The sequence below is a fragment of the Anastrepha ludens genome, chromosome 5 (genome assembly GCF_028408465.1).
Source record: "Anastrepha ludens isolate Willacy chromosome 5, idAnaLude1.1, whole genome shotgun sequence".
Taxonomy (NCBI): domain Eukaryota; kingdom Metazoa; phylum Arthropoda; class Insecta; order Diptera; family Tephritidae; genus Anastrepha; species Anastrepha ludens.
The window spans coordinates 52,252,850-52,280,389 of NC_071501.1; the positions used below are offsets into that span (position 1 = coordinate 52,252,850).

Here is a 27,540-nt window from a genome sequence, read left to right on the forward strand (position 1 = left end):
TGGGTATAACGTCTATTGGCGTAACTGAAACTGTTAATTTCAAAATGTCATAACTTTTTTTTAAAAAATCGTACAATAATTTTAAAAAATGGGTTTTAAAGCTAAGGAGTTGTACTATGCGACCTTTTCGTCGAAAATTGAAAAAAAAAAAATTCTATCCCAAAAAAAATGATCAAAAATGGCTAAAATGGCCATTTTTTGACCTTTTAGGCTTCATTTACCAAAAATCCTGACGTGATGGAGCATTTTGAAGGTCAGATTCGTTTTCAGCGCATAAAAAACTACAAGAAACAAGTACAGCCATTCTAGAAACTCACCCTCGCAGGACTGTGTAATTATTTTGTTGTTTTGTGCTTGTTCCAATCAGTTGTGAGTTTCAGGGTTTTAAGAATGCAAGTCAACGAAGAGAAAATTCGGTACATTTTACAGTTTTCCTTTGATAAAGGCGAAAATACAAGTCAGGCCGCTGAAATCGTGAATGGTGTTTATGGTACAGCTAATTGCGTGCAATTTTGGTTTCGTCGATTCCGTTGAGGCATTTCTGCTGTTGAACACAGGCGGGCCAGTCGTCGAAAATGTCAATAAAACACAGAAATAATCAAAGATGACCAGATGACCGGCGTGTTAGCAGTCGTTGTACCGCAATCGCACAGTAGCTAAAGATCGACCAAAAAATTGTTTTAAGCCATATGCCCAAAATAATGGAGTTTTTCCCCACCAAACTAAATATTACAATTTCCGAGTGCGTGTCTTTTTCTTCCAATAGCGTCATCGATTTTTTCTTTGTACCTATGAGTATCTATTTTGAACATCTCCCCGAATACTTTTTCCCCCGGGCCCGGAGTTTTCAGAGGGGCCCGGACTCGAGGGTGGAGTAACAGGATTGGCAACTTTGTATTTGGAATCTGAGTTAGCAAGGAAACTCGACTTCGATGATATTATAAGAGCTTTTGCCTCAGCCAAAGCAAGAAAAGCAAAATTCTAAGCAACGTGGCAGTCATTTCCAAATATTTGTAAGGCTCACAAAATGAATAAAAAATTTTAACTTTTTTCAGCTGCGTTTTTTATTTCAGATCTGCTGAAGAGTTTTCTAAAATTCATTTTAATCAATATTTCATAATTAATTCTATCAAAAATTTTATCAATGAGTTTTTCAATGTTTAAATGTTATATCATTATAACAATACGCATTTTGATAAATAAAAAAAATTTGAAGGGGCCCACATCTCAAGTTTCCCCCGGGGCCCGAATACTCTCTCCACGGCCCTGATAATAAGAGTCAATTTTTTATTTTAATGTACATAGTTGCTGGCTGTGATCTCTAAATAATTATTAAAATCTATTGACTCCAAACCTTCTACAACCCTTACCAAGTTCTTTCCCACTCGTGCGCGATATGAGATTTTGTTGGACAAAAACTTATTAGATTTGGTTGTCCTATGTTAAAAGAAGGCAAAGCCGCGCGTAATACCTACTTCTTCAATTAATTTTCAGCTCTCCTACATTTTGGAAGGATACATTTTGGTTTTCATTTAAAAGCTTTTGTGTTAACGCAAAAAAGTATTCACATATTTTTGAGGAATTAAGTAATTTACATATTTTTTCTTATATACATAAGCATTGTTTTCAGTAAAAAGTCAAATTAAATCTGAGTTATCTATGTCATTATCATTTGATCATTTGAGTTAATTGTTGTACCATTTCTCCAACTTACCCGATATGATCATGTCCCCGCGCTCGGTAGTCCAGTAGTTAATAGACGCTGGATATGCTTCCGTGTGACATTCTAATATTACATCCTGGCCTATATAAGCTCCTTCCAACTGATTGGGTATGGAAAGCATCGGCGGAACTATAATGAAGAAAGAGATGAATTTATGAAAATACCTGCAACCAAGTAGATGAAATACGTAAATAAACAGGTGCAGTACATAAAGATCACGAATATATGATGTATGAATACTATCTGATGCACATATTATTAATATGTATGTACAGACCACAGAATATTTTTGTATTAATTTATTTACAAGAGAAGGAACTATAAATAGTTGATACACTGAGATAATAAGCATTGGCTGCTAAGGCCTTTGGCTTACGTTATATCCAAAATTGGTTTACAAACTGATTTTATAATAAAAACATTATGTCTATGGAAATATATCTAAATGTCTGTAATATTACATAGTTTAAGAAATTTATTAATGGCACTGATGTTTTCATAGGTGGTAGCTTTAAGAAGGTTGGATGGTTGAAGATTCCCGAATAAAATTTTTCTGAATTGGTCCAAGCCAGGATATTCATCTAAGATGTGAATAACAGTTAGGGAGCTTGAGTTACACTGTGAGCAGTTCAGACTGTCGGAACCATTTAAAAGGTGGCAATGTGTTTTTAAAGTGTGACCTATTCTAAGGCGAGTAAACGTTCTTAAATCTCTGCATAAACAATTTGGTGGGTAGTTAGGCTTCAAACCAATAGGGTTATGTTCTTTGTAATGGTGTTGGTAGTTTCTTCACTTTGTACTATGTTTAGCAACGAAGTATTTTGCCACATGCTTACGAATATCTTTCGTTGTATTGTAATATACGTAAGCAGTTCCAGTGGTTCTCTGGCTACTTCTTTAGCCCGTTCGTCTGCTAGGTGATTGCCTCGGATACCAGCATGACCCAGAACCCACATAATTTTTATTGTGCTTTTGCAGCGATATAGGAATCGCGAATATTGTCTATGAGGATTGAATTATTTCTCGGGTTTAGGAGAGCCTCTATTACCGATTTACTGTCTGTGCAAATTATACATTTTTTAACTGATCGCGAGACGAAGCTTCATGCAGTGCCGCTGCCTCTGCTGTGTATACGAGTATATAGCAGTACTGTGGCAAAGCGAAAACTTTTATGGTGGTATTCTGGTCGCCTGTGACTGCAAATGTGGTGTGGGTCTCTGATTTGGAGCCGTCGGTAAATATAAATTCCCATTCTGACTTGTAAGGTTCAGCGCATTCGTTAAATATTTGTATGTATTCGTTATTGTTAGTGTTATTTTTTTATTTTATTTACTAAAAAAAAAAATATTTTGAATGACGGAAATCTTTATTTTGACCCTTACGTGCTCCATTGCTTGTCTGTTTGTATACTGCAGCTGTCTAGCTCACAAGTGTCAAATATGATTGCCGTAGGACGATATTTTCAAATATTATAAATCTTTCCATAATTGATTAATTTTGCGCCACTTGTTATAAGCGACATAGTGTTGTGTAATATTCTGTCTTGAATGCTGGGCTCGCCTGCTTCGGTTAACACCGCTTTGAGAGGTGAAGTGGGAAATGCTCGAATGCTTCTTCTAACTGCTGCATGATAAGGCGTTTGAATCAGTGTCCGTAGATCGCCAGTCCAAAGTCAATCTTTGATAACATCAGTGCCTTTGTTATAAATTATTTACAAGCGTCGACATATGAATATAACTGTGTTTAGATGTAATGTACTTTACAATGTTAAGTCTGGATATTAAAATTATTCTAATGTATTTACAGTGGTCCTTATAAGTTATTTTTTTATCAAAAATTAGGCCAAGTATTCTAAGGGTGTAAGTATGAGGTATTTGGGTGCTAGATATTGATAGGGTTGGGAAAGAACATTTGTGTTTTCTGCAAACGTGAACAGTTGAACTTTTTTCTGCGGAGATATAAGTTCCGGACGTTTTGGACCATACACAGATGTCGTATAAGATATTAGGATTTCGGGAAAATGGGTTCCGCATAGACTTTCCGTCGCCAACCTTCAGCAGAGAGTGAATGTAAGATGAAAGTTTTTTGAACTCCTGTCTATTGGGGGTGGGATATGGCCGGTATTGTTTATTAGGAACTTCTGGAACCAAACCAGACGATAACTTCTGATTATTATTCCCATCAGCTATCAAACCTGAATGAGGCACTTATCAAAAATCGACCGTCTTTAGTGAATAGACGCAAAGTTTTGTTTCACCACGACAACGCAAGACCTCATACCGCAAGGCAAACATTAGGCAAGCTGAATGAGCTCGGATGGGAGCTAATGCTGCATCCACCATACTCTCCGGATATTTCACCTTCTGATTATTACCTTTTCCGTGGACTTCAATCCTATATGATTAACAAGAACTACTCCTCAAAAGAGCGATAAAAGGGATATCGAAGCGTATTTTGGCTCCAAACACAAACAAATTTTTGAGCAGGGAATTAAAAATTTGCCTAAACGTTGGGAAGGCATTGTAAATATTGAAGGAAAATATATTATTGAATAATAATCTTTAAACCTCTTTTTAATTAATTTTAAAACCACCTTTACAAAACGCACGAGCTTAGGAGCTGACCTAATAGTTTATATGATTGTTCGTATATGTAGCTTGACGAAAATCCAGTTATTACCGTTGAGATTACTTTCAAAAGCTTATATTTGCATACAGAGCACTATTTACAAATGCTTATATTTAGTGTTGTGTTATACATGCATGCATAAGTATACATATGCACAAATTGCGCTCTGTGCCGGTATTGCAACATAACTTGAAACTATCAGCAGCCACTGTTATTCTCAGCTATATAGGAACAACAAAACTGAGCATATCACACCTGTAATACTAAAAGCCAAGCGTTACAAATTTTGCACCAAATGGTGTCCAATATGTAGTTCTCACTTCGCAGTTAAACCAACAAAATCTAAATTTTCCGAATGTTTCCAGCCATGCCAATTTGATTGGATCCTCATTTAGTTCGTTACTATTCCAATACATGTTGATTGGAATCGTTATTTTACTACTGAAATAGAGCTGACAATGGGTACCTTTAAATTATATGACTCCAGATTATTATATTACCAATAGCGAAATTTAGGTGGCGATGCGGGTATTTGAGTAATACATACAAACAAGTAGGTAAGCAATTCAAAAAAATTGGTTGATTAGTTGATTTAACTGCGCAATGCAGCACAAATAAATCCATTTAATGACAAAATGAGGCCGCAAAACTGCTGTTAACGGTTTCATTTGGCTTATAGGAATTTATTGAATGATCGATCGTTGCACACAAGTGTGCCGGAAAGAGCTGCGCAAACGGTGCACGGATATCAGGGTGCCTAGGAGAAATGGTAGATTAGATTATATAGATTAGATTTGTGGGGAGCTGGACAAGTCCAAGCACTCAGTCAGTAGACCATTGTGCTACACCCGAATAGATATCAGTAGAAGGAAGGAGATAGGAAATATAAAAGGTAGATGGTAAAAACGGATAAATTAGTTGAAGAGTATGAAATTTGTCCATACTTAGCGTATCGCAACCCAATATCTTAAGTCTGATTCTGGAAAATGCAGGACAGCTACATAGAAAATGCCCTGCAGTGTCGTCATCTTCAAGACAGGATAGGCATATCGGGCTGTCCATGACCCCCATGGGAAAAATGGCGTGGCAAAATAATGGTTTACAAAACAATTGTAAAGCCGATATTAACTTATGGAGCTGAAGCTCGTGCAGAAATCATGAAAATGAAACAATTGCTACGGACTACAAAAATACATGCCCTTAAAGCCATAGCTGGAAAAACTAGACTAGACCACATTATAAACGAGGAGATAAGAACCCAGACAGGGGTGAGCAACATTGTAAAATTCGTAAAAACCAAAATACGGGCATGGGACGAACATGTGACACGAGCCGCTAGCAATTCGTTAATAAAAAATCGATGGGCAGAAAGTTGGATATCTACCTGAAGAGAAAATCAATCAGAACAACAGTATGCGATTTCAACATTATAATGGATGGTTAAATGTCAAAAGCCGATGTTGAGTGTGAACTACAGCTAAACGTCAAATTTTTTCTGCATTTTATTTGACATTTTTTTAACTTCAGACTAATTCCTTTTGAACTATGGAAAGATGCACAATCGAGCAATGCGTTAAAGTTATTCAGGCTTATTATGAAAACAGGCGTTCAAAAAAAATGCATATCGCGCACTTCGTGAAGAAAATCATCTTCAGTGATGAGGCACATTTTCACCTCAGTGGATTCGACAATAAGCAGAATTGCCGCATTTGGGCGAAGAATAATCCAAGAGTGATTGCCGAAAAACCAATGCACCCACAAAGAGTGACCTCCGATATTTTTTTCTATGCGTAATTGAGCCATACAGGTATTATCATAATAAAGAGACGTGATAATAATTTCTGAAAAAAAATTGTATTTTATTCAAAATCAACACCGGCCCTTAAAACTTAACCACCCCTTATATACACAAGGTGAAGTTTAAAATAAACAAAACAGGCGTCATAAAAATGTTTTTGGAGAGTGAGTGCGTTGGAAGTTACATCCCTAGCTGACTTCCAGTTAAAGCTTGTTGCCATTCGGTTCAGTTGAAGCGAAGTTATTGCGTCTAAAGTGTCAGTATGTTTGTGTCATCGGTACAAAAATGAGTTTCGAACAAAGAGCTATTATTGTCTATCTCGGGCCAGAGTTCATGACTGGCTTACACGTTTCAGAGATGGTTGTGAGGACATAAATTACAATGAACATACGGGCCGCCCAAAATTAGTAATCACCGAAAACTCCATCGAAATTGTTCGTAAATTTATCAAAAATGAACCGAAATCATCATTGAAATTCAATGAATCAGAGTTGAATATCTCCAAAATATCTCGATTTTAACTGATCATTTGGGCTTACGAAAGGTCTGTGCGCGTTTCGTTCCGCATAAGTGAACTGAGGACCGAAACTTGCTCAGAATTCAACATTGGAAAGACCTCATTAAAGAGGCGGGAAAAGACGAGAACTTCCTTTACAACATTGTAACTGGTAATGAAACGTGGTGTGTCCAACATGAATCTGAAACTAATCGTCAAAGTGCCGAATGGAAGGCTCCAGACGAGCCACAACCCCACAAATCGCGTTTGGAGCAGTAAAAAATCAAATCGATGTTCACTTGTTTTTACGATTCCAAGGAAATTGTCTACAAGGAGTTCATGCCAATGGGCCAAACCATCAATGCAATTTTCTATCTTGGCGTTTTGAGGCGTTTGCAGCATCGCATTCGTCGAATTCGCCCAGAAAACTGCGAAGGAGGAAGCTGGCGCGTATTGCATGATAATGCAGCATCTCATCGATACACTCTTGTGATTAATTTTTTGACTAAAAATCGCATTTTAACCATCAATCACTCACCGTATTCGCCTTATATGGCTCCCTTTAACTTCTACCTATTCGAAAAATTGCATTTGGCCATGAAGGGAAAATGTTTTACGTTTGTAGAGGCCATCCAAAAGTTTTGTGTCGACATCCTGAAGAACATTCCGGTCAATGACCTGAAACACTCTTTCGAACAGCTTTTAGATCGCGCAAAACAGTGGATCGAGGCCAGAGGAGGCTAATTTGAATAAACAAACTCGAAGTTATCAGAACAAAGCAACGGGCGTTTCTATTTTAGCTCAGTCTTGTTTACTTTGGACCTCACCTTGTATATATACAGGGTGAACGATATGAAGTGTTAGCTATTCAAAACACCATAACTTTTTTGTGTGAAGAGATTCAAAGAAATATGCAAGTTTTTAATTTAAATGATCGGATGTTTATTTCATTATAAAGAGGAAGGTATGCCGTTAATAGTGGCAATAACATCAGGCAAATGACCACCTCGATCACGCTTACGCTACAATATCCTTTTCATGAAATTTTCCATAAGCGAATTGCAAAGTGGCACACAAATTGCATCTTTGAGGTCTTGAATCGACCCTGGGCTGTTGGCGTAGACCTTCTCTTTCACGTGGCCCAAAAGAAAAAAATCACAAGGTGCTAAACCACAAGATCGCGGGTGCCAATTGTGATCACTTCTTCGACACGAAGCGCGGTCTTGTTGAAAATAAACGTTGTTGAGATTAATACCATCCAATTCCAGCCATAAAAAATCGTTAATGATCTCTCGATAGCGCAATCCATTCCCCTGTAACACCTGTTATTAAAAAACGCTTTATAATTTTAACGCGTTGTTCTATCGTATGAAATTTAACATCTGTCTCCTTGAAAAACGTGAAAGATTACATAAAAATCGGAGGGTCGGTTACTTGTTAGTTCGGGTTAAAGTTCCACACCAACAAGTATATGTTTGCAATGCTTCCTCTTCAATAAACAAAATCTTATGTTGCTAAATCTGCTCGATATTAAAGTCGCTGTGCTGATTTTCTGTGTAAGGAATTTTTGAGTTTTTTTTATTTTGCTCGCCAAACATTTGCGTCCGATGCATTTGTTGTACGCTTGAAGTGGAGAAAGTTGTCGCAAGCATAAAGCCACGTAAAAAAGTGCATGGAAAAGAAAGAAAAAAGCCAACGGTAAAAGACAATATTCAAAGGAACGGGCATATGTTGCAACCTTTAATTGAAACTAATGAATGAATGGATTCTGCTAGACCTCGTTAAGCACACCATCCGTTCGTACATAGCAAATTATATACGCGCATCCGAATGTTTGTTGGCTTACAACCAATTTCCACTTGAATATGCAGTGCGAGTGTGCAGTCCCACCTATGCGAGCGAAATCATGTGCGCCTGAGAAATGGCAAAATTATTTCACTTTTTCGTGTCACGTTTGCGTTGCGACTGACTTTCCGCTGGTCACAGCCAACCAACAATGGCGCAAGTCCATGTAGTGTGCAAAGTGGGATATATTGTGACATAAAAGTACTCGAAAGCCTGCATGTCACAGGGGGTGAAGAAGTGAAATTATGTCATCGAAGTGATGAGCCCAGCTGCCGGTTTTACCCGTCTAGGATGGGTGTCGATGTTGCGGTAATTGTGGCGTTGAACGAATTTCGTTCCGAACAGCAACTCCAGATCGTTGTAAATGTTGCAGTTGTAAGCATGTACCGTGTACGCATTTATGCCGAAACATACCAGAATAGGTGCCGCCTGACGCACTGAAGCAGCTGTTGCTGCAGCCTAAGTGTCCCTTCGTCGCCTTCTGTTCATGCTGTGGATTTTTGTTACTAAGTAGTTTGGTAATTTTCGATGTTGGCCAATTTTTGGCAGCTATGCCAACCGCAATGTTGTTCAGAATTGATACTTTTTCAACTGGCCATCACTATTTTCGTAGTCAAAGTTGAAAAGGAAATTTCATATAGCGTTTTTAAGCCACAGCGGTAGTAACCCATGACGTCTTTGAGAGTCGAATTTGAACTTTCATTTTAGAGTACGCGCTTTTCTCACTATTTTATTCTCCCAAAATAAATGACTGAGGGTAACTTTTTATTCAGCTGATTAATTTTATCTGTCGCTCAACAGACGCTTAACAAACCTGCCTTTCTTGGGCCGGCAGTAAACTGCGTCACTCCTGCTGGGAACTATAGTTGATCTTTACTAAAATGTAACTTCGATCTGAATCGAACGTTATATACCCGCACAAAATTTATTAAAATTTCATATTGGCTGGCTGTTAATTTTTGGATTCAAAACAGTTCATTGGCTGACTTTGAGAGTTATAAATTGTATACGGTAGCTGTTTGCATTGGTACGAGGGATGTCTATTATATTTTGTGCCCAATAATGAAGACACAGTGCACAGTTTTTTCCCAAATATGCTCCTTGGGAGTAAATAAATTTCTCCATGCGTTAGGACCAATTTTCATAGCACTTTGGCCGCTCAGAACCGGGTAACTCCAAAAAGGATTTTTAAAGACTTCAACAACTTCTTCAGGCGTTGAAAACCGTTGGACACACCCCCATTTTTGATGTTGGGGAAAAGAAGATCTCATTATGTGCAGAATCTGAGCTGTAAAGTAGATGACTCTTTAATTCGATGTTTCGAGTGCTGAAAAACAGTCCTGTTTGAGCCGATTGGAGTGCTGGTTATCCTTAATTCTCCGCAAACTTCTAGTAAACAAATGATTGTACACCACTCAGAATTGGCTTAAGGTTTTCTAATGATACAATTACGACATGACCAGATTTTTCGAAAAAACATTAGACAATCTGGCCATTTGCTTTTAGGTGATTCTCCCGTGACCAGTTTTTTATTTCCAATTCATTTGCATAGATCCAAGATTCATCACCTGTTACAAGGTCAAAGACGTACTTTGAACCAACGTGCCTAATTTTTTTCAACCTTTCTTGGCATCAATCGACTCGATAATAAAAGTGGTAAAAATGCAACAACTGCTATGGCAGAAATAACCACTGTTCACGGAGTGGATACCGTGAATGTAAGTACTGCGCAAAAGTGGTTTTCAAAATTCCGAAGTGGTAACTGCGACGTGGATGATGCCCCACGCGCTGGTCGTCCGGAAGACTTTAACTCCGACGCCTTGATCGAACTCGTGGAAGCTGATCCAAAATTGACAGTCGATATGATAGCTCAGAGGTTAAATTCATCAGATGGAACAGTTCACAGGCACCTGGTTCAGTTGGGAAAGGTTTCAAAGCTGGGAAAATGGGTTCCGCATAGACTTTCTGTGTTCTCAGCTGCTGCGACGGCTTGAAAATTAAAGTTTTTTGAACCGTATCGTTACTGATGATGAAAAGTTGGTCCTTTACAACAATCCTGTTCGCAAACGCCAATGGTTAAATAAAGATGAATAACCAGAACCGACCCCTAGAGATGGCCTTCACCCCAAGAAGATTCTACTGTCTATTTGGTGGGATATGGCCGGTATTGTTTATTATGAACTTCTGGAACCAAACCAGACGATAACGGCTGATTATTATTTCCATCAGCTATCAAACCTGAATGAGGCACTTAACAAAAATCGACCGTCTTTAGTGAATAGACACAAAGTTTTGTTTCACCACGACAACGCAAGACCTCATACCGCAAGGCAAACATTAGGCAAGCTGAACGAGCTCGGATGGGAGCTAATGCCGCATCCACCATACTCTCCGGATATTGCACCTTGTGATTATCACCTTTTCCGTGGACTTCAATCCCATATGAGTAACAAGAACTACTCCTCAAAAGAAGCTATAAAAAGGGATATCGAAGCGTATTTTGGCTCCAAGCACAAAAAAGTTTTTGAGCAGGGAATTAAAAATTTGCCTAAACGTTGGGAAGAGATTGTAAATAATGAAGGAAAATATATTATTGATTAATAAAACTTGAAACATATTTTTTATTAATTTTAAAACAACCTTTAAAAAACGCACGGACTTATGGACTGACCTGATAAGTTGATCAATGCACTCCTGCCTCACGTTGAAAAAAATCGTAATAAATCATAGCACACAAATTTTCACGGGTTAATTCCCTCTTTTGGGCGAGATGAATCTTTCAAATGATTAAAAAAAAGAAGAAGTGAAATTCGTAAGTGAAGACGTTGCAAGTAGGTTTATGCTAAAAATTTACCAAACTTTTCGATAAAAATATCGAATTACAGCTCATCACATCTAGTGGCCCAAAGCTTAACAGGCCACACTTGTATTTTAAAGGCTCCAAATCAACATCAATTGTGACTATAATAATTAGTGAAATAGGAATTTTAGATTCTCTGCATTTTATTTTCGGCTTGGGGGGAAAAGCTCAATACAACAGATATTCAACTGTCCATGAGTTTTCAAACTTTAATAGATAAAATCTGGCAAAATCAGTGTTTATTATTTTAGCCTAACCAAAAGTAAACCCAATTGTAGGTGAATATGTTGGTTGCACAAAACTTTTAATTAAAAAATTGATGTTTGGCCTACAAAGCGCAGCGAACAAATGCATCCTTTTTTATGGTACAGCGGCATGCTAATCACCGAAAGACCAATACAATTGAGGCCGTAATTATAACTATTTTAATATCAGCTACTTTCAAATATATTACGTGCCGCAAAACAACAACAACGACCACCACACCATTAATGTGGCAGCGCTCCACTGTTCTTTTTCATTAATTGCAGTTCTTGCCACTCTTGTGGCATGTTGTAAACGTGCAACGTGCAATAGCTGTGGTTGCCAAGCATGTTACACAAATTGTGGTAAAATGGATAGTATCTAGTCTGGAAAAAAAGTCTGGCAGCATTTGGTAATTTTGGCATTCCTAGCCAAAATTGGAAGTAAGTTGGCATATTTCCTGGTGGATTCGTTGCAGTGGGTGTGTCAGGCAGCTTGTTCGCATAGTGTTTATGTGCATCGTGTGTGTGTGTGTGACATTGTTTGCGTGTATTTGCATTTTTGGCAATTGTAATTTTTGGCAGCCAGATTTAATTAAAATATTTTGCTGGTTTTGACCACTCAATATGCAACGAGCATAGAAAAAGTTTTCGCGGCACAAATGCGCAGAAAATTAGTGTTACCGCCAATGAATGACTTCAAATGGAATATGAAAAAACCACACAACTTTTTTGTATCTTCTTTTTTAGGAATTTATAATTAGTAAACGATTGTTGATTTTCCATTACAAATTAAATATAAACGTATGGGTATCTGTGTAGTATAAAAACATTTAATTCTACAGCAAACAAATATTTAGTCAAACTTTTTTGTGCGAAGTGCGAATGTCTAAAAAATATGTGAATTTATAATTTTTGCTTGTACTTACATTGCACGCGCAGGTGTACTCGTTTGCTGATGGATGGAGGGACACCGTTTGAGGCTACGCACAGATATGCGGCCATGTGCAGGCGACTCACTTTGGTGATGTGCAGCAGTTCGCCATCAACAACGTTCACTGGAAAATTGAGGTGAAAATTTACAGCAATTAGGCTAATTTATATAAAAATGGTAGAATAAAGTAGATATTTTAGTAAATTATGTTTAAGTATAGAGTGTTATAAAGAGTGATTTTTTAAGAGCTATAGGAAAATTTTTCCAAAAAACACACGTAAAATGCAGAAAAATGCATGAAATTTTTATTTAAATCGATAGTACAGTCCATATAATTTAATGTTTCAAGGTTATTTCATGCAAACGTTGACCGCGACTGCGCTTCAAATGGTCCATCCGCTTAGTCCAATTTTGCCATACTCTTTTCAATGATTCAGCCGGTATCTCACATATAAATGCTTTAATGTTGTCTTACAATTCGTTAATTGAAGCAAGCTTATCTGAATAGTCATGAGCTTTAACATAGCCCCACAAAAAATAATCTAGAGGCGTTATATCGCACGATCTGGGTGGCCAATTGACAGGTACCGAACGTGAAATAAAATGTTCACCGAACTCGCCTCTCAACAAGTCCATTGTTACGCGTGCTGTGTGGCATGTGGCACCGTCTTGCGTGTGGCCACAAGTCATGCAAGTCAAGCTCTTGCATTTTGGGCAAAAAAAAAGTTGGATATCATTTCCCGGTAGCGCTCGCCATTCACAGTTACGTTACGATTCGCAGCATCTTTGAAGAAGTACGGTCCAATGATACCTCCAGCACTTAAACCACACCAAACTGTGACCTTTTCTGGACACATTGGTAGCTCTTGCAATTCTTCTGGCTGATCTTCACTCCAAAATCGACAATTCTGCTTATTTGCGTACCCATTGAATCAAAAATGAGCTTCGTCGCTGAACACCATTTTTCGACTTTAAACTTTCTTAACAGAACACGCATTTTTATAATAAAATTCAATGATTTGCAAGCGTTGTTCGTTTGTAAGACGATTCATAGTTAAATTATAGACCAAACTGAAGATGTTTGACAGTGAAACAAAAGACGAAACGTGCGTCAGCTGTTTAAACCAACTGTTTAGAAAGATAATACAATAGTTAAAAATTCACCTTTACATATATATCTATATAATTGGAACTTACGAGGTTCAGAAAGTATCGCGAATTTTGTGTTTTTTTTATTAATTTTGTATTTATTCAGTAATATCTATTTTCAAATCGTTGGCGACTACAATGCGAAACATCCGCAATGGGGCTCACACTCAATAACTCCAAGAGGGCGCAAACTTCTTAGAGCAATGCAGGCCAATAAATTATTTCACGTCTCGACAGGACAACCCACTTACTGGCTTATTGATAGATTTTTGCATATGCAAAGGTGTATCTAAAAATCAGGTCTCCATAGACACATGTCTAGATCGCTCATCAGGCCACTCGCCTTTGGTGTTAACAATAAACTCTTGTTTTCAAAAAAAGGAAATGGCACCAAAGCTGCACAATAAAATGACAAATTGGGAATACTTTAAAGAACTGGTCGAGGATTCACTGTGCCTAAATATTCCATTAAGATCCAACTCTGATCTGGACGCGACCTTTTAAATTTTCAACAACTACATTCAAAGAGCTGCGTGGACCGCTACGCCGGAAGTTAAGCACATTCAAACTGAAGCACACATTGATGATCACGTCAAAATATTAATATCAGAAAAACGCAAGCTTCGGCGCATATGGCGAAGCACCAGAATCAAGAACGACAAAAAAGCTAAATAAGCTCACAAAACAATTAAGAAACACTATAATAGACGCAAAAAACTCAGAACTGCATGAATACTTATCCAACTTGCCACCTACGGAAGCTACTGACTACTCACTCCGGAAGGAAACGAAAAAGATGTCATAACCAACGCCTCACAAAGCAGCGATAAAAACATGTAATGGAGATTGGGGAAAAACTGATAAACAAAAAGCAATAGCGTTTGCCAAACATCTAACAACTGTTTTCCAACCATTTCTGAGTCAAAGTGAGGAGGTAGACTCAGAAGTTAACGAATTTCGCTCAGCTCCGTTTCAAATGGATTCTCCGACTGTACGATTTACCTGGAAAGAAGTTACATACGCAGCAACCAAAACTCTTAAAACCAAAAAGGCGCCAGGTACGATCAAATAACTACTAAGGTTTTAAAACAACTGCCCATATGTGGATACAAATTCCTCACCATTATATTTAACGCGATGAGCACACAACAGTATTTCCCAACTCAGTGGAAAGTTGCTGAAAGTTGCCCGGTCTCCCAATACATGCCAATAAGTCTATTACCTATTGCCTCTAAACTCTTAGAAAAGGTGCTTTTAAAAAGAATAAATCCAATAATTGCGCAAAGGAATCTCATTCCACCCCACCAACTTGGTTTTCGCAAGTATCACTCCACCATAGAGCAAGTTAATTGTTTGTATGATTTCGCTAGACGAGCACTTGAGAGGAGACAATACTGTACAGCGGCATTTTTAGATATAACGCAAGCCTTCGATAAAGTCTGGCATGAAGGCCTGCTATACAAGTTTAAGCAGGGTTTACCGCACAATTGCTATATGCTCATAAAATCACACTTACAAAATAGGCATTTTCTTGTTAAAGTAAACAACGAAACCACTAACCTTCACGCAATTAGAGCAGGTGTACCACAAGGAAGTGTTCTAGGCCCCGTCTTGTACACTTTGTTCACGACAGACCTGCCACTATCAAAGAACACATATACAGCCACGTATGCAGATGATACTGTCGTCATGGCCAGGAGTACCCTTCCCTCAATTGCTTCTGATAACCTACAAGAAAACCTTATCAGTGTTAGCGACTGGATGAAAAATTGGCGCATAAAGGCTAACGAAAGCAAATCGGCGCAGATAACATTCACACTTCGAAATGGCTCATGTCCCGCCGTATCTCTTAACAGCGTTCCAATACTTCAAACAGATTATGCCAAATATTTAGGTATTCTATTAGACCGGCATTAGACTTGGCGATCGCATATATTTTTAAACCGCAAGCAACTTGGACTGAAATTGCGATCACTACACTGGTTAATCGGCTACAATTCAGCACTTACACTAGGCAATAAGGTTCTTATGTACAAATCTATTCTGAAACCGATATGGACGTATGGAGTTCAATTATGGGGCTCACCTGCAAAATCAAATCTAGAAATTATGCAAAGATTTCAGTCAAAGGTGCTCCGCATGTATGCCAATGCGCCACGGTTTGTACGAAACGGGATATAACACCGTGACCTAGAAGTAACGACAGTTTTTGAAGAAAAAAACAACCTCAGCCAGAGATACAACAACCGACTTGCCACTCATCCGAATAACCGAGCAAATAACCATTCCAAGATATGCTACTCTTCAAAATTATTGATTGTTATGAAATGCCCTGGAATAGTGATGTTAGGTAGAAAAAATAGATTCCGTACCTAAAAGGAGTTCGAAAAGTGGACTGACAAAATGTTTGACCCTAGTTGCTTAATAAGTGGGAATATAAGATCATTGATTCAAGGTGGCGTAAAATTAATTTTCCAAATTTTTTTATAACTCTTTTACGAAATAAAAAAAAAGGATTTTGAGTGCAGGAAATATTTATTTCGATCTTTACGAGCTCCATAGCTTGGATGTTTGTATATTGCCGCAGTCTAGTTCATAAATGTCAAATATTAAACTTGCAAAAGTTATAAATGATCCGATGAGGTGATTAATTTTGCGCCACGTCTGCTTATTTAATAAAACAAAATGTGCGTAAATGAATGTTTCAATTGGTTTACTCTTAAAAGGAGAATGGCGTTTAGTTCACCCTTTTTATGCTTAAATACCACTACATTATAGTAAAACCTCGAAATATATTCTACTAGAAATGAGGCTTTATTAACTGTTGAGAGACTAAAGTTATTTACATCGTACTCACCATGTTCGCCACTGATCAGCATCTCCTCGCCATCTTCACGCCGCCACATCACATACGGCTCTGGATAGCCACGAGCTTTGCACATCAGCGTTACATTGAGACCCTCACGGACAACCATATCATTGCTGGTAAGGCTTTCGATGATAACGGGTGGTACTAAAAAAAGAAGTATTAAAATCAACAAAGAAGTGCGAACAAAAAATGCAAGTAATTTTTTATATCAAGTATCTGAGAATTTTACTTCGTTAATGGTACTTGTAATTGTGTGTTGTTGTGTAAAAAGATTTACTATACATATAAATCGATTTGATTGTGAATTGTTGATACTCGTATTTAAAATAATCATGAATTCCACGTGAACAAATTATTCACATAAATTTGGATTCAAATTATTACAATTCATACAAAACAAAATTTGTGAATTATTTGAAATTCACGATGCAGCTGAGTGATGCAGATGCAGTAAAAATTTCTACTTTGTATCGACGATGAGATTAACATATTGTAATTGGGAAATCAAATTTTCTCCCCTTCTTATCCACAGTTATTGGTCAATAGCTCATTTGTTGATCTGATCCACATCTATACTAATATTATAAAGAGGAAAACTTTGTTTTTTTGTTTGGTTGTAATGAATAGGCTCAAAAACTACTGGACCGATTTTAAAAATTCTTTCACCATTCGAAAGCTACATCATCCACGAGTAACATGGATTATATTTTATTTTGGAAATAGGGCTCGAGATATAGGTCAAAACGTGGACCCGGGTAACCTTCGGATGTGTATGTACAATATGGGTATCAAATGGAAGCTGTTGGTGAATGCTTTAGTCCAGAGTATTTTTCATGCCGCTCCGTGACTAGGGTCTCGAGATAGAGACCAAAACGTGGACCCTAGAATGTGTTTGTACAATATGGATATCAAATTGAAGCTGTTGGTGAATGCTTTAGTACAGAGTATTTTTCATGCCGCTGCGTGACTGGGGTCTCGGACGTGTATATACAATATGGGTATCAAATGAAAGCTGTTGGTGAATGCTTTAGTCCAGAGTATTTTTCATGCCGCTCCGTGACTGGGGTCTCGAGATATAGGTCAAAACGTGGACCCGGGTAACCTTTGGTTGTGTATGTACAATATGGGTATCAAATGAAAGCTGTTGATAAGTGCTTTAATACGGGGTAATTTTCATACCTATTGATGACTAGGGTCTCGAAATATATGCCAAAACGTGGACCCGCCGTGTCTTTGCACCGAATTAAACCAAACTTACGCACATTGTTAAGTAAGTATTGAAAATGGGTTTCGTAAAGTTTGGTTGTAATTCGGAGCACTGACAACGGGTACAGCGTTCTTTTGAACCAGCCATAATGTCGCTTACTTTTTTAACGCTTGGGGCGGAACTGAACTGTCAAATTGACAGTGTGAGTTACAATGTGTCAATATTTCTTTCTGATTTGGATGCCATAAGGAAAAAACGTAAGTGCAACATGTAAAAATTGTTTGTGAATTTTTTTGGAGTGGATTTTGGAACAGTGAATAATTTCTTACGAAATTTGAGAATTTAATGTGAAATCCGAATGAAATTATGTGTTTGTGAAAAAAAATTTTTTTCTTTTTTTGTTTTGAAAAATATAAATGGATAATGGTTAAAAAAGCTCCAATGCTTAATAAAACATATAAATTGAAACGAAAAATTCATGGATGATCAGGAAAAAAGACGATTGTTTATTCATATGCGTTGATTTGAAATTTAAAAACAATCTTCTTTTTTCCTGATTTTCAATTTATATTTTATATTTACTCAAAAACAAATAGAAAAACAAAAAATATTGTTTATGCCAAAGCGCTTGAATAAAGAATAAACAAATAAACAATATGAAAATCATATGTTTTCTGTTCTAAACCATATCTATTCTATTTTTGTGTGCTCAGCGAAGGGCGCCGGGTTTGCTAGTCTTTCATAATTTTATAGAAAATTTCGATGATTAATCGACCCTCTAGCTCTTTGCTACAACTGGGAATACTAGAAAACATATATAAAGGGTGGTCAAATTTTCAGGGCAGATGTTGAATGTAAACCACATCTAAACGACAAGTTCTTTTTTATATTTGATTAGACATTTTTCAATTTCAGATTAATTCAATTTGAACCATTGAAAGATATACAATCGCGCTACGCGTTAAAGTTATCCAGGCTTATTATGAAAACGGGCGTTCGAATCAAAATGTATATCGCGCACTTCATCTTCAGTGATGAGGCACCTTTTCACCTCAGTGGATTCGTCAATAAGCAGAATTGCCGCATTTGGGCGAATGATAATCCAAGAGTGATTGCCGAAAAACCAATGCTCCCACAAAGAGTGATGAAGAAATGAGGTCGGTCAGGCAGTTACTGTGAATAGTGTTCGCTATCGTGAGATCATAACGAACTTTTTATGGCCCAAATTGGAAGATATGGATGTGGACGATATGTGGTTTCAACAGGACGGTACCACTGGTCACACAGCTAACGAAACAATAGCTCTTTTGCGCGAAAGATTTGATGGCCGAATAATCTCACGTCGCGGCGATGTCAATTGGCCGCCAAGACCATATCATTTGACACCGTTGGACTTCTTTCTTTGGGGTTATTTGAAAGAATAAGTGTACGCCGATAAGCCAGCAACAATTCAAGAGCTAAAGGATGAGATAATTTCGCACATTAACGGCATAGAACATCAATTATGCCACAGCGTCATCGAAAATTTAGACCCTCGGATGGAGGTGTTCCGCCGAGGTCGCGGCTTCTATTTGGCCAATATTTTATTCCATGCCTAATTGAATTATATCAGTATTAGCATAATAAAGAAAAATTACAATAGTTTCTTAAAAAAATTGTATTTTATTTAAAATCAACACCGGCCCTTAAAACCTAACCACCCACCCTTGAAACTTAACCACCCACAACCAATCACTGCCCTGCACTCACTTGTGGGTACTACATATTTCGAAAGAATATACTCGAGTAGCCTTCTTAGCCATTGAAGGTACATTTAATAATATCTGTCCAGAGAAAATACTCGCGGCCCTTCGTAAGATTGGAGTTGATGTACCAGTACCTCGTCACCTACTATTTAGTCGCAAAATAATTTCCAAATTAAGTACGTCTTGCACCGCTCGCAAAGCTTTCAGAGGAACTCCTCAAGGAGTTGTTCTTTCTTCTCTCCTATGGAACCTGGCGGTCAACGATCTGCTTTTGTTGCCGGATGGGCGGGGCTGTAAAGTAATTTCTTACGCAGGTGATATAGGCATGGCCACATGTAGAAAATATCTTTCAACTCTAAAGATCTAATACAGGCCGCTCTTAATAAGCTGCCTAGAGGGGCTTTGAACTAGAGCTGTTCTCGAGGAAATAAAAAATTCAACAATTTATTAAATGAACTTTGAATGGTGTAAGGCTAGAAGTAGAAGCTAGCGCTAAATATTCAGGTGTAATTCTCGACAAGAAACTAAATTGGAACATGAATGTAGAGGACAGGGTAAGGAAAGCTACTGCAGCTCCATTATCATGCAAAAAGCCATAGGACACAGGTGGGGTCTTCCTTTAAAGATTACTCACTGGCTGTATAGAACCCTTATCAGACCTATCTTTCTCTACGAGATTATAGTCTGAAGAACGGCACTCGACGAGACTACGATTAGAAACAGGCTTAAGGAAGTTCAATGTACGGCGCTTATATGTATCAGCGACGCTCTCGGAATCACAATCTCTGATGTTCTGAATATCCTTTTCTTCTTACCGTTCTAGATTTGGTTGGTAACAGTACTGCTCGGTGTGTCGCAACTAATAAATGGCGCGATTTATGTAGTTGTTGCACACTCGGCCATAACAATCGGTCTGGGTCGTACCCTCGACAGTCGGTTCTACGATATCGAAATGATCCGGATTCATCCGGTCATGAAGAGGCTACTCCAGCAGCACTCTCTATATATATGGGGAATGTTTATGCTGCTACAAAAAAAACCAAAACTCAGCCTGAGTTCAAACAACCTTGCTGCCTATTAGCACTAGTTAGAGTCCCAGCTAGATGTGAGTGCGTGGGCAATATACCTGGTCAGAAAAACTGCTTACGGTTTTTTTACTGATTTCTGTTCTAAAAGCTAAAATTAGGCGTTTCGGCTCGTCTTCCTAAGAACTGCAGCGTATTTCAGGGCTGAAATTCTAGCCACTAATGAGGTAGCTGTCTGATTAAACAAAAAAGGGACTACCTTTAGGGAAGTCTATATTTATTCTGATAGCGATGCGTCTCTTAAATCTCTTGGTGGAGTTGCCACGAATTCCATCATTGGTTCCAAATGTCGGGCATTTCTTAAAGAGATGGCGGAATATTTCCGCATACGTTTGATATGGTTGCCAGGGAATAGTAACATACCACTCGGCTCCCTTTTGGTATGGAGGTTACAAACTACGTGGTATAAGTAATATTATCACTTCTTGCATCGTTCAGGAACTAAAGATCGACCTTAAACAGCTTTTAACTATTTGCGCAAAAATTTTTGTAAATGAACCTCTTTTCGTCAAAGTAATATAATTGGCCAGAGCTTGCCTCAGCTTCGATACCCACATAACAAGAAAGAGCCGCTAGAACCACCGCTGATGCATTCATTACTGTATTGGGTTTATAATCAGCCCACATTAATTTAATTTCGACTTTTCATCTTCTTTCTTGTCATACTGAAGAACGTATACAATTTTCTTTTTGACGTGATAAAGTCTTATAATTGGATTTAGCCAGCTGCGCGCACGAAAAATGAGTCATTATCTTGCTCAATCGTCGCTATCTTGCTCAATCGCCGTTACCTTGATTGAACTGCAAGCGAGAGCGCGTAATGAACGACAAAGAGGCACAATCGGCCCCCACATTCGGCAACGTTCGACATCTGGCTCTCTCCTACTTGAGTGAGCATATGTATGTATGTATATGCGCATGTGTAGGTATATCAATTCACATATTTGTATTTGCATGTGCCTTCTTTCTGTGTATATGGTAATGAACCATTTCTCTGTTGAGAATAGGACGATGATAGGAAAAGTAGGAAATGAAAGGAACTGTTTCGAGTGTATTGTGTCTTGAAAAAGGCAAATCGATGATGTTGCCTCTTAGTGTTGTTGACTTATGAACGTCTGATGCACAATCTCTATATCCATACAAAATATCTATCAAACAAATAAAATTAAAATTTTGTTTTGAAAATTGCAACCATTGCATCACTATTTTCTTATGACGTTGTCACGTTAAACTATCGTCAGTAAACCGACTTTACAGACAACCACTTTTTCTTAATTTAACTTTAATTTTCAAACGCTATAACACGCCACTGGCTTCATAAAAACACAAAACTATCAAAGAAGCTGATATGATGGTAAAGTAGGGGCAACTAGCGACAAATAGTCAGAACACTTTACTTCACCTAATACACATTTTTTTCATAATATTAGTAGCTATGTTCGTTAATAAACTTACCCACAACTTGCAGATATCCCTTCTGAGAGCGCATCGGATCTGTATTCACCTGGCACATGTACCAACCTCGATCGGTCTCTTCAACCTCTCTAATATGTAAGTACCATGAACGATGATCATTATAGCTGAGGCTGATGCGATTATTCTGCGATATGACATTGTGGTGTATGGATAGTATCGTCTGTGTGTCTACACGCACCCAAGCGACCTGAAAAGGATGTATCGACAAAAGCTTTATCAGACTGATATAGTATCTTGCATCTCTGCATTAACATTTGTTTGATAATAATTATTATAGACATTCAAAGAGAAAGCTAAATGGATAACTTTCCATGAAGTAACGTACTTACTTAATCAAAGTGCTTCTAAATGAGCAGCAGCGACACGATTTAGCACAAAACTAGTTCAGCCTCTTAGACACATTAGGCCATTAACTGAAAGCATAGTAGAAAATACCTCATTTGCCTGCTGCACACCATCAGCTCCTTATGTGTGTGCTTCTCTGTGTGTGCGTTTCACCAATATGCTCTACATCTGACTTGTAATCTAATGAAAATTGACAAGTTATCTACAGTTTGCTGACATAATTTGGCAGTCACTAATCTAAGCCTTATGGTTCTGAAACATCATTACTACCGCAAAGGGACATTTGATGCCGGAATAGTAGCATGCCATACATAAGTATATACATACATACGGACATACACACATGCTCACACTTCATATTTGGTACACTTAGTACTACAACTCATTGTTAATTTTGAATAATTCTATGCTCTTGCAATTCCACACACGAAATAATAAGAGGATAGTTTCAAAAATGTTGCTAATGGGGGCCTAGAAATGAAATTAGGTGTAAAAAAAGTTCTAAAAAGGAAATTTCTGAAACAAAAATATCCTTTTAATCTCTGATTCAACCCCAGACAAAAACTATTTTCACGGACGGTTAAAAATTGCTGCGTGGAGGGTGTGAGACTCTAATCAGCAGCCTTCAAACCAAAAGTTTTATACAACCTTTCTGCGGAACGTTTTTAACAACGGGAAACATTTTAAAATACTCCGATCATTGAAACCAGTGCCTAGATAGGTAGGTAGATGCAAAGGTTAAAATATCAGACCGGCACTCCTCAAGTAGCACTAAGGCACCGTTTTGATACCATTACGAGACTTTCAACGGCCAGACATCTACAGCCAACCAGAGCTGTTAATGTAATGGAGAAAGTTGATTGGATTTAGGTTGGAGCACTCCCCTCGGCTGTCCAAGAAAGGAGCGCCCAGTGGCCTTAATCATCTAGCTGACAAACTTGGGCTTTTACAGAGAAAGTGCTCAACAATCTACAGCTTCTGCAATGGGGGTTAAATGGTAACCCTAGCTTTTCCGCGTGAGTGACGATCATCCAGTGACCGGTAAACATAGCTACAAGTTTGGCAATTGAATGACGGGGAGTCCTCAGAATTATCTGCATTCTGCGTCTATTACACTGAGGTCATAGGATTTTCGAAAAACCACACGAAGAAATGATCTGTGCTTTCCTGAGAAAAAAGTTGTGCAGTTTCCCTTTAATAAAATCAAAGAGATGACGATGACTGGGTGGGAGGCCTCTGAAACAAGCTCATCAGCAATTTCATTTACTTCCACGTTTCTGTGCCATGAGATTTGATATCCTCCTTATAAGAGTTTACCAATTCTAATCTGCACCATTGCGTCGTCAGAGCCTTGATCGCGACTTGACTATCAGAAAAAATTTTTATACCTATCAAACCTTGCTCCCGCGATCAATAAGTACTCTGCATGCCTGCAGAATCGGAAAAACTTATGCCTAAAAATAGTAGCAGTATTCCGCAGTTTTAAGGAAATAAATAAATTGGTTAGTTTAGCGAAAATTCCAGCTCCGACTACCGATTTCATCTTGGAGCCGTCGGTGCAGTTAGAGATACCAGTAACGGTACATATTGAGATATGAATGAGATATTTTTTGGAGCAACCATTGACTTGAAAAATGTAAAAGATGGCATAAAAAACGGTAGTGTCTAGGAATTATTCGCTACTGACATCTGGGCGTTACTTTTGAAGGCCACTATTTTTAGAATTAGTCTTGAATTTCAGGTACCATAGTACATGTCTACCTATATGGAGATATATTAGTATTTCGGTTATCCTTTTACACTATGAACTCCTGTGAAATGCAGGACAACATAAGACATGAGCTTCCAAAAGCAAAGGGCATATTTTCTTAGAAAGAAATTCCAATCTCCTGATCAATTCTTCTTATTTCTTATTTTTCTGATTCCTATTATTCTAGATTAGTGGCTTGTTTTTCGAATTCCTTATCCAATAAGCAAAAATGAGTGAAAAAAAATATTTTTTCCTGCCAAACTATTTATAAAAAGTGGGCGAGGAAAGTATTTTATACTTCGGAAATGCTTAATTTGAGTTTTGTATCCATACTGCCACTGCAGAAGTATTCACGAGTTTCAATTACTATAATTGAACTGGTAGCTACTCTTCTGCAGATCACCAATACGCTAAAGTTCATCATCACAGTTCTTCGAGCAGAGTTGCAGAGCATAGGGCCAAATCAAAATTTTTCCTCTGGGTCGGTTCCCTTTTGGTATTGCTTTTACTTGCTGCGAAGTCAGTTTATCTACACAGTTCATCCAAATAACGATAAATGTTATTATTTGCGGTTGTTGTTGGTAAATGTTCGTGGTCCGCTATCGTTTGAACACCTGAGAACAATTAATGGACAGCTGTGTGCGACTTACCGTGAGGCGTGTCAACTATTGCATTTACTTGAGAACGATACGCACTGGAATGATACACTCAAGGATTCCGTAGTATCTTCATCGCCGCATCAAATTTGTACATTGCCCCCTCGAATCCAAAAGATTTGTGGGTTAAGTATAGAGATGCCATGTCTGAGGATGTTTTGCATCGTGAGCGCCGTCAAACTTTGAATCCTACACTACAAATGACTGCAGTAATTTACAATGAGACATCGATTATGATAGGAGATATGTGTTTATTGATGACAAATAAAGTATTGTCGTGTTTGGGAATGACAGCACCAAATCGTCATTATGCACGATGCATTAAGCCATGAGTTGCAAAGAGAACAACAGTACGACATTAAAGCATTGCCCAAAACAGTTCGTACAAATGTTCCACAATTAAGTCGACAACAAAAATTGCTTACAGCACTTTGATAGAAGCTGTGAACAGTGGATCTGGTGGAATTTATTTCCTAAAATCGTCAAATCATGTAAAGACACTCCAATTAGCAACTAGCATGCGAGTATTTTTGCAACAAGATGAAACTGCGAGTGTGTTTCCGAAGCAGACATTGGAAATAATAAAGTTGCAGTGGACACCTCGACTGGATTCATCACGTTACCCACAGATTTCTGCCGAATCAAAAGAGGAGCTTATTCAGCGTGTTTTCCCAGATATAGCGCAAAAGTTCAATAACCATCATTGGCTGGGTGAACGAGCAAAGAAGATGTCAAGGATCTCAATGCGACCATTCAGAATTTTCTTCCAGTTTCTTCTTTGGTTTCCTTCAAATCAGTCGACACCGTTATAAACCTGGATGACGTAGTCCACTATTTCACTGAGTTTTTAAATTTACTGGAATGGTTTGGATTACCACATTCTGCTCTGTAACATTAATCAACCTCGACTGTACAATGGAACAAGACTGGCTGTGAAAAAGCTGATGAATAACGTCATTGAGGCAACAATCATAAAAGTAAAATACAAAGCAGAGGATGTCTTGCCTTTGCGATGACCATAAATAAATCGCAAGGACAGTCGTTAGAAGTTTGCGGAACCACTTGGAGTTTTCCTGTTTCGCCCATGGACAATTATACGTCGCGTGTTCGCGTGTCGGAAAACCGTCTTCTTTGTTTAATTACTCACCACAAAACTAAACAAAAAAAAAAAAAGTTTGTTAGAAAGCTTTAAATTGATTAACAAACTGTATCATAGCAATGTGTGTCTATCAATATCAAATTTAAACCTTCTAAATAGCCAGTATCTCAGGAAATCTCTATTTTATAATTAAGTAATAGGTCTATAAATAAGTTCGTGCGGTTTTACAACAGATGGCGTAACTTGATTATTATTCCATCGATCCACATTTCCAAACATTCATTGGAGAGCTACTGTCGTAAGGCACAAACGTCAGTATAAGTTTTTTATTTGAAGCGTAAACAACAATATTTTTACCACACTTGAAAATGTCGAATTTCGTGCCAAATAATGTGTTTTTGCGGGGAATTCTTCTTCATTATTTTAATATGAAGAAAAAAGCAGCCGAAAGTCATCGTATCTTGGTGGAAGTTTATGGTGAGCATGCTCTATCTGAGCGAACGTGCCAGAAGTGGTTTGCACGCTTTAAAAGTGGTGATTTTGGCTTGGAAGACGAAGAACGCGAGGGTGCGCCGCCAAAGTTCATGGATACCGAATTGGAGGAATTGCTCGATCAAGATCCGGCTCAAACGCAAGAAGAGGTTGCAAAAACTTTGGGAGTTGATCAATCAACCATTTCCAAACGTTTAAAAGCCATGGGAATGATCCGAAAGGTAGGCCATTGGGTGCCGTATGAATTGAAGCCAAGAGACGTTGAACGCCGTTTTATGGCATGCGAACAACTGCTTCAACGGCACAAAAGAAAGGGTTTTTTGCATCGAATTGTGACTGGCGATGAAAAGTGGGTCCATTACGACAATCCAAAACGTCGGGCAACGTATGGATACCCTGGCCATGCTTCAACATCGACGTCGGCGCAGAATATTCATGGCCTGAAGGTTATGCTGTGTATCTGGTGGGACCAGCTGGGTGTTGTGTATTATGAGCTACTGAAACCGAATGAAACGATTACGGGGGATGTCTACCGACGACAATTGATGCGTTTGAGCCGAGCACTGCGAGAAAAACGGCCGCAATACGCCGATAGACACGACAAAGTTATTTTGCAACATGACAATGCTCGGCCACATGTTGCACAAGTGGTCAAAACATACTTAGAAACGCTCAAATGGGATGTCCTACCCCACCCGCCGTATAGTCCAGACCTTGCGCCATCCGATTACTATCTCTTCCGATCGATGCAACATGGCCTGGCTGACCAGCACTTCCGTAATTACGATGAAGTCAAAAAATGGATCGATTCGTGGATTGCGGCAAAACCGACCGAATTTTTCACAAAGGGAATCCGTGAATTGCCAGAAAGATGGGAAAAAGTAGTAGTAAGCGATGGACAATATTTTGAATATTAAATTTGTAACCATTTTACGTCAATAAAGTTTCAAATTTCGAAAAAAACCGCACGAACTTATTCATAGTCCTATTAACATGATGTGTCGAAAATAATAATAAAACTTCGTGCTTAATTCAAAATATGCTTTTTTTATTAAATACGGATTCGTTTTGTTTGTTTCGATATTATTTTATACAAAAGTTTAGGTATTTTATTTATCGATTGAGGCAGTACGAAGTCTAC

The 27,540-nt window shown here is 38.1% G+C and overlaps 1 protein-coding gene across 1 annotated transcript in view; it reads right to left on the reverse strand.

Annotated features, from left to right (window-relative positions):
• Window positions 1-27,540, reverse strand: part of LOC128864479 (uncharacterized) — a 143,060-nt gene that overhangs the window by 103,080 nt on the left and 12,440 nt on the right. Inside the window, exons 3-6 of the mRNA XM_054104158.1 lie at window positions 22,037-22,244; window positions 16,533-16,688; window positions 12,522-12,650; window positions 1,715-1,852 (exon numbers count right to left, since the gene is read on the reverse strand). Of these exons, the coding sequence (XP_053960133.1) occupies window positions 1,715-1,852; window positions 12,522-12,650; window positions 16,533-16,688; window positions 22,037-22,094 (481 nt within the window). The 5' untranslated portion in view covers window positions 22,095-22,244. The remainder of the gene's footprint in view (window positions 1-1,714; window positions 1,853-12,521; window positions 12,651-16,532; window positions 16,689-22,036; window positions 22,245-27,540) is intronic.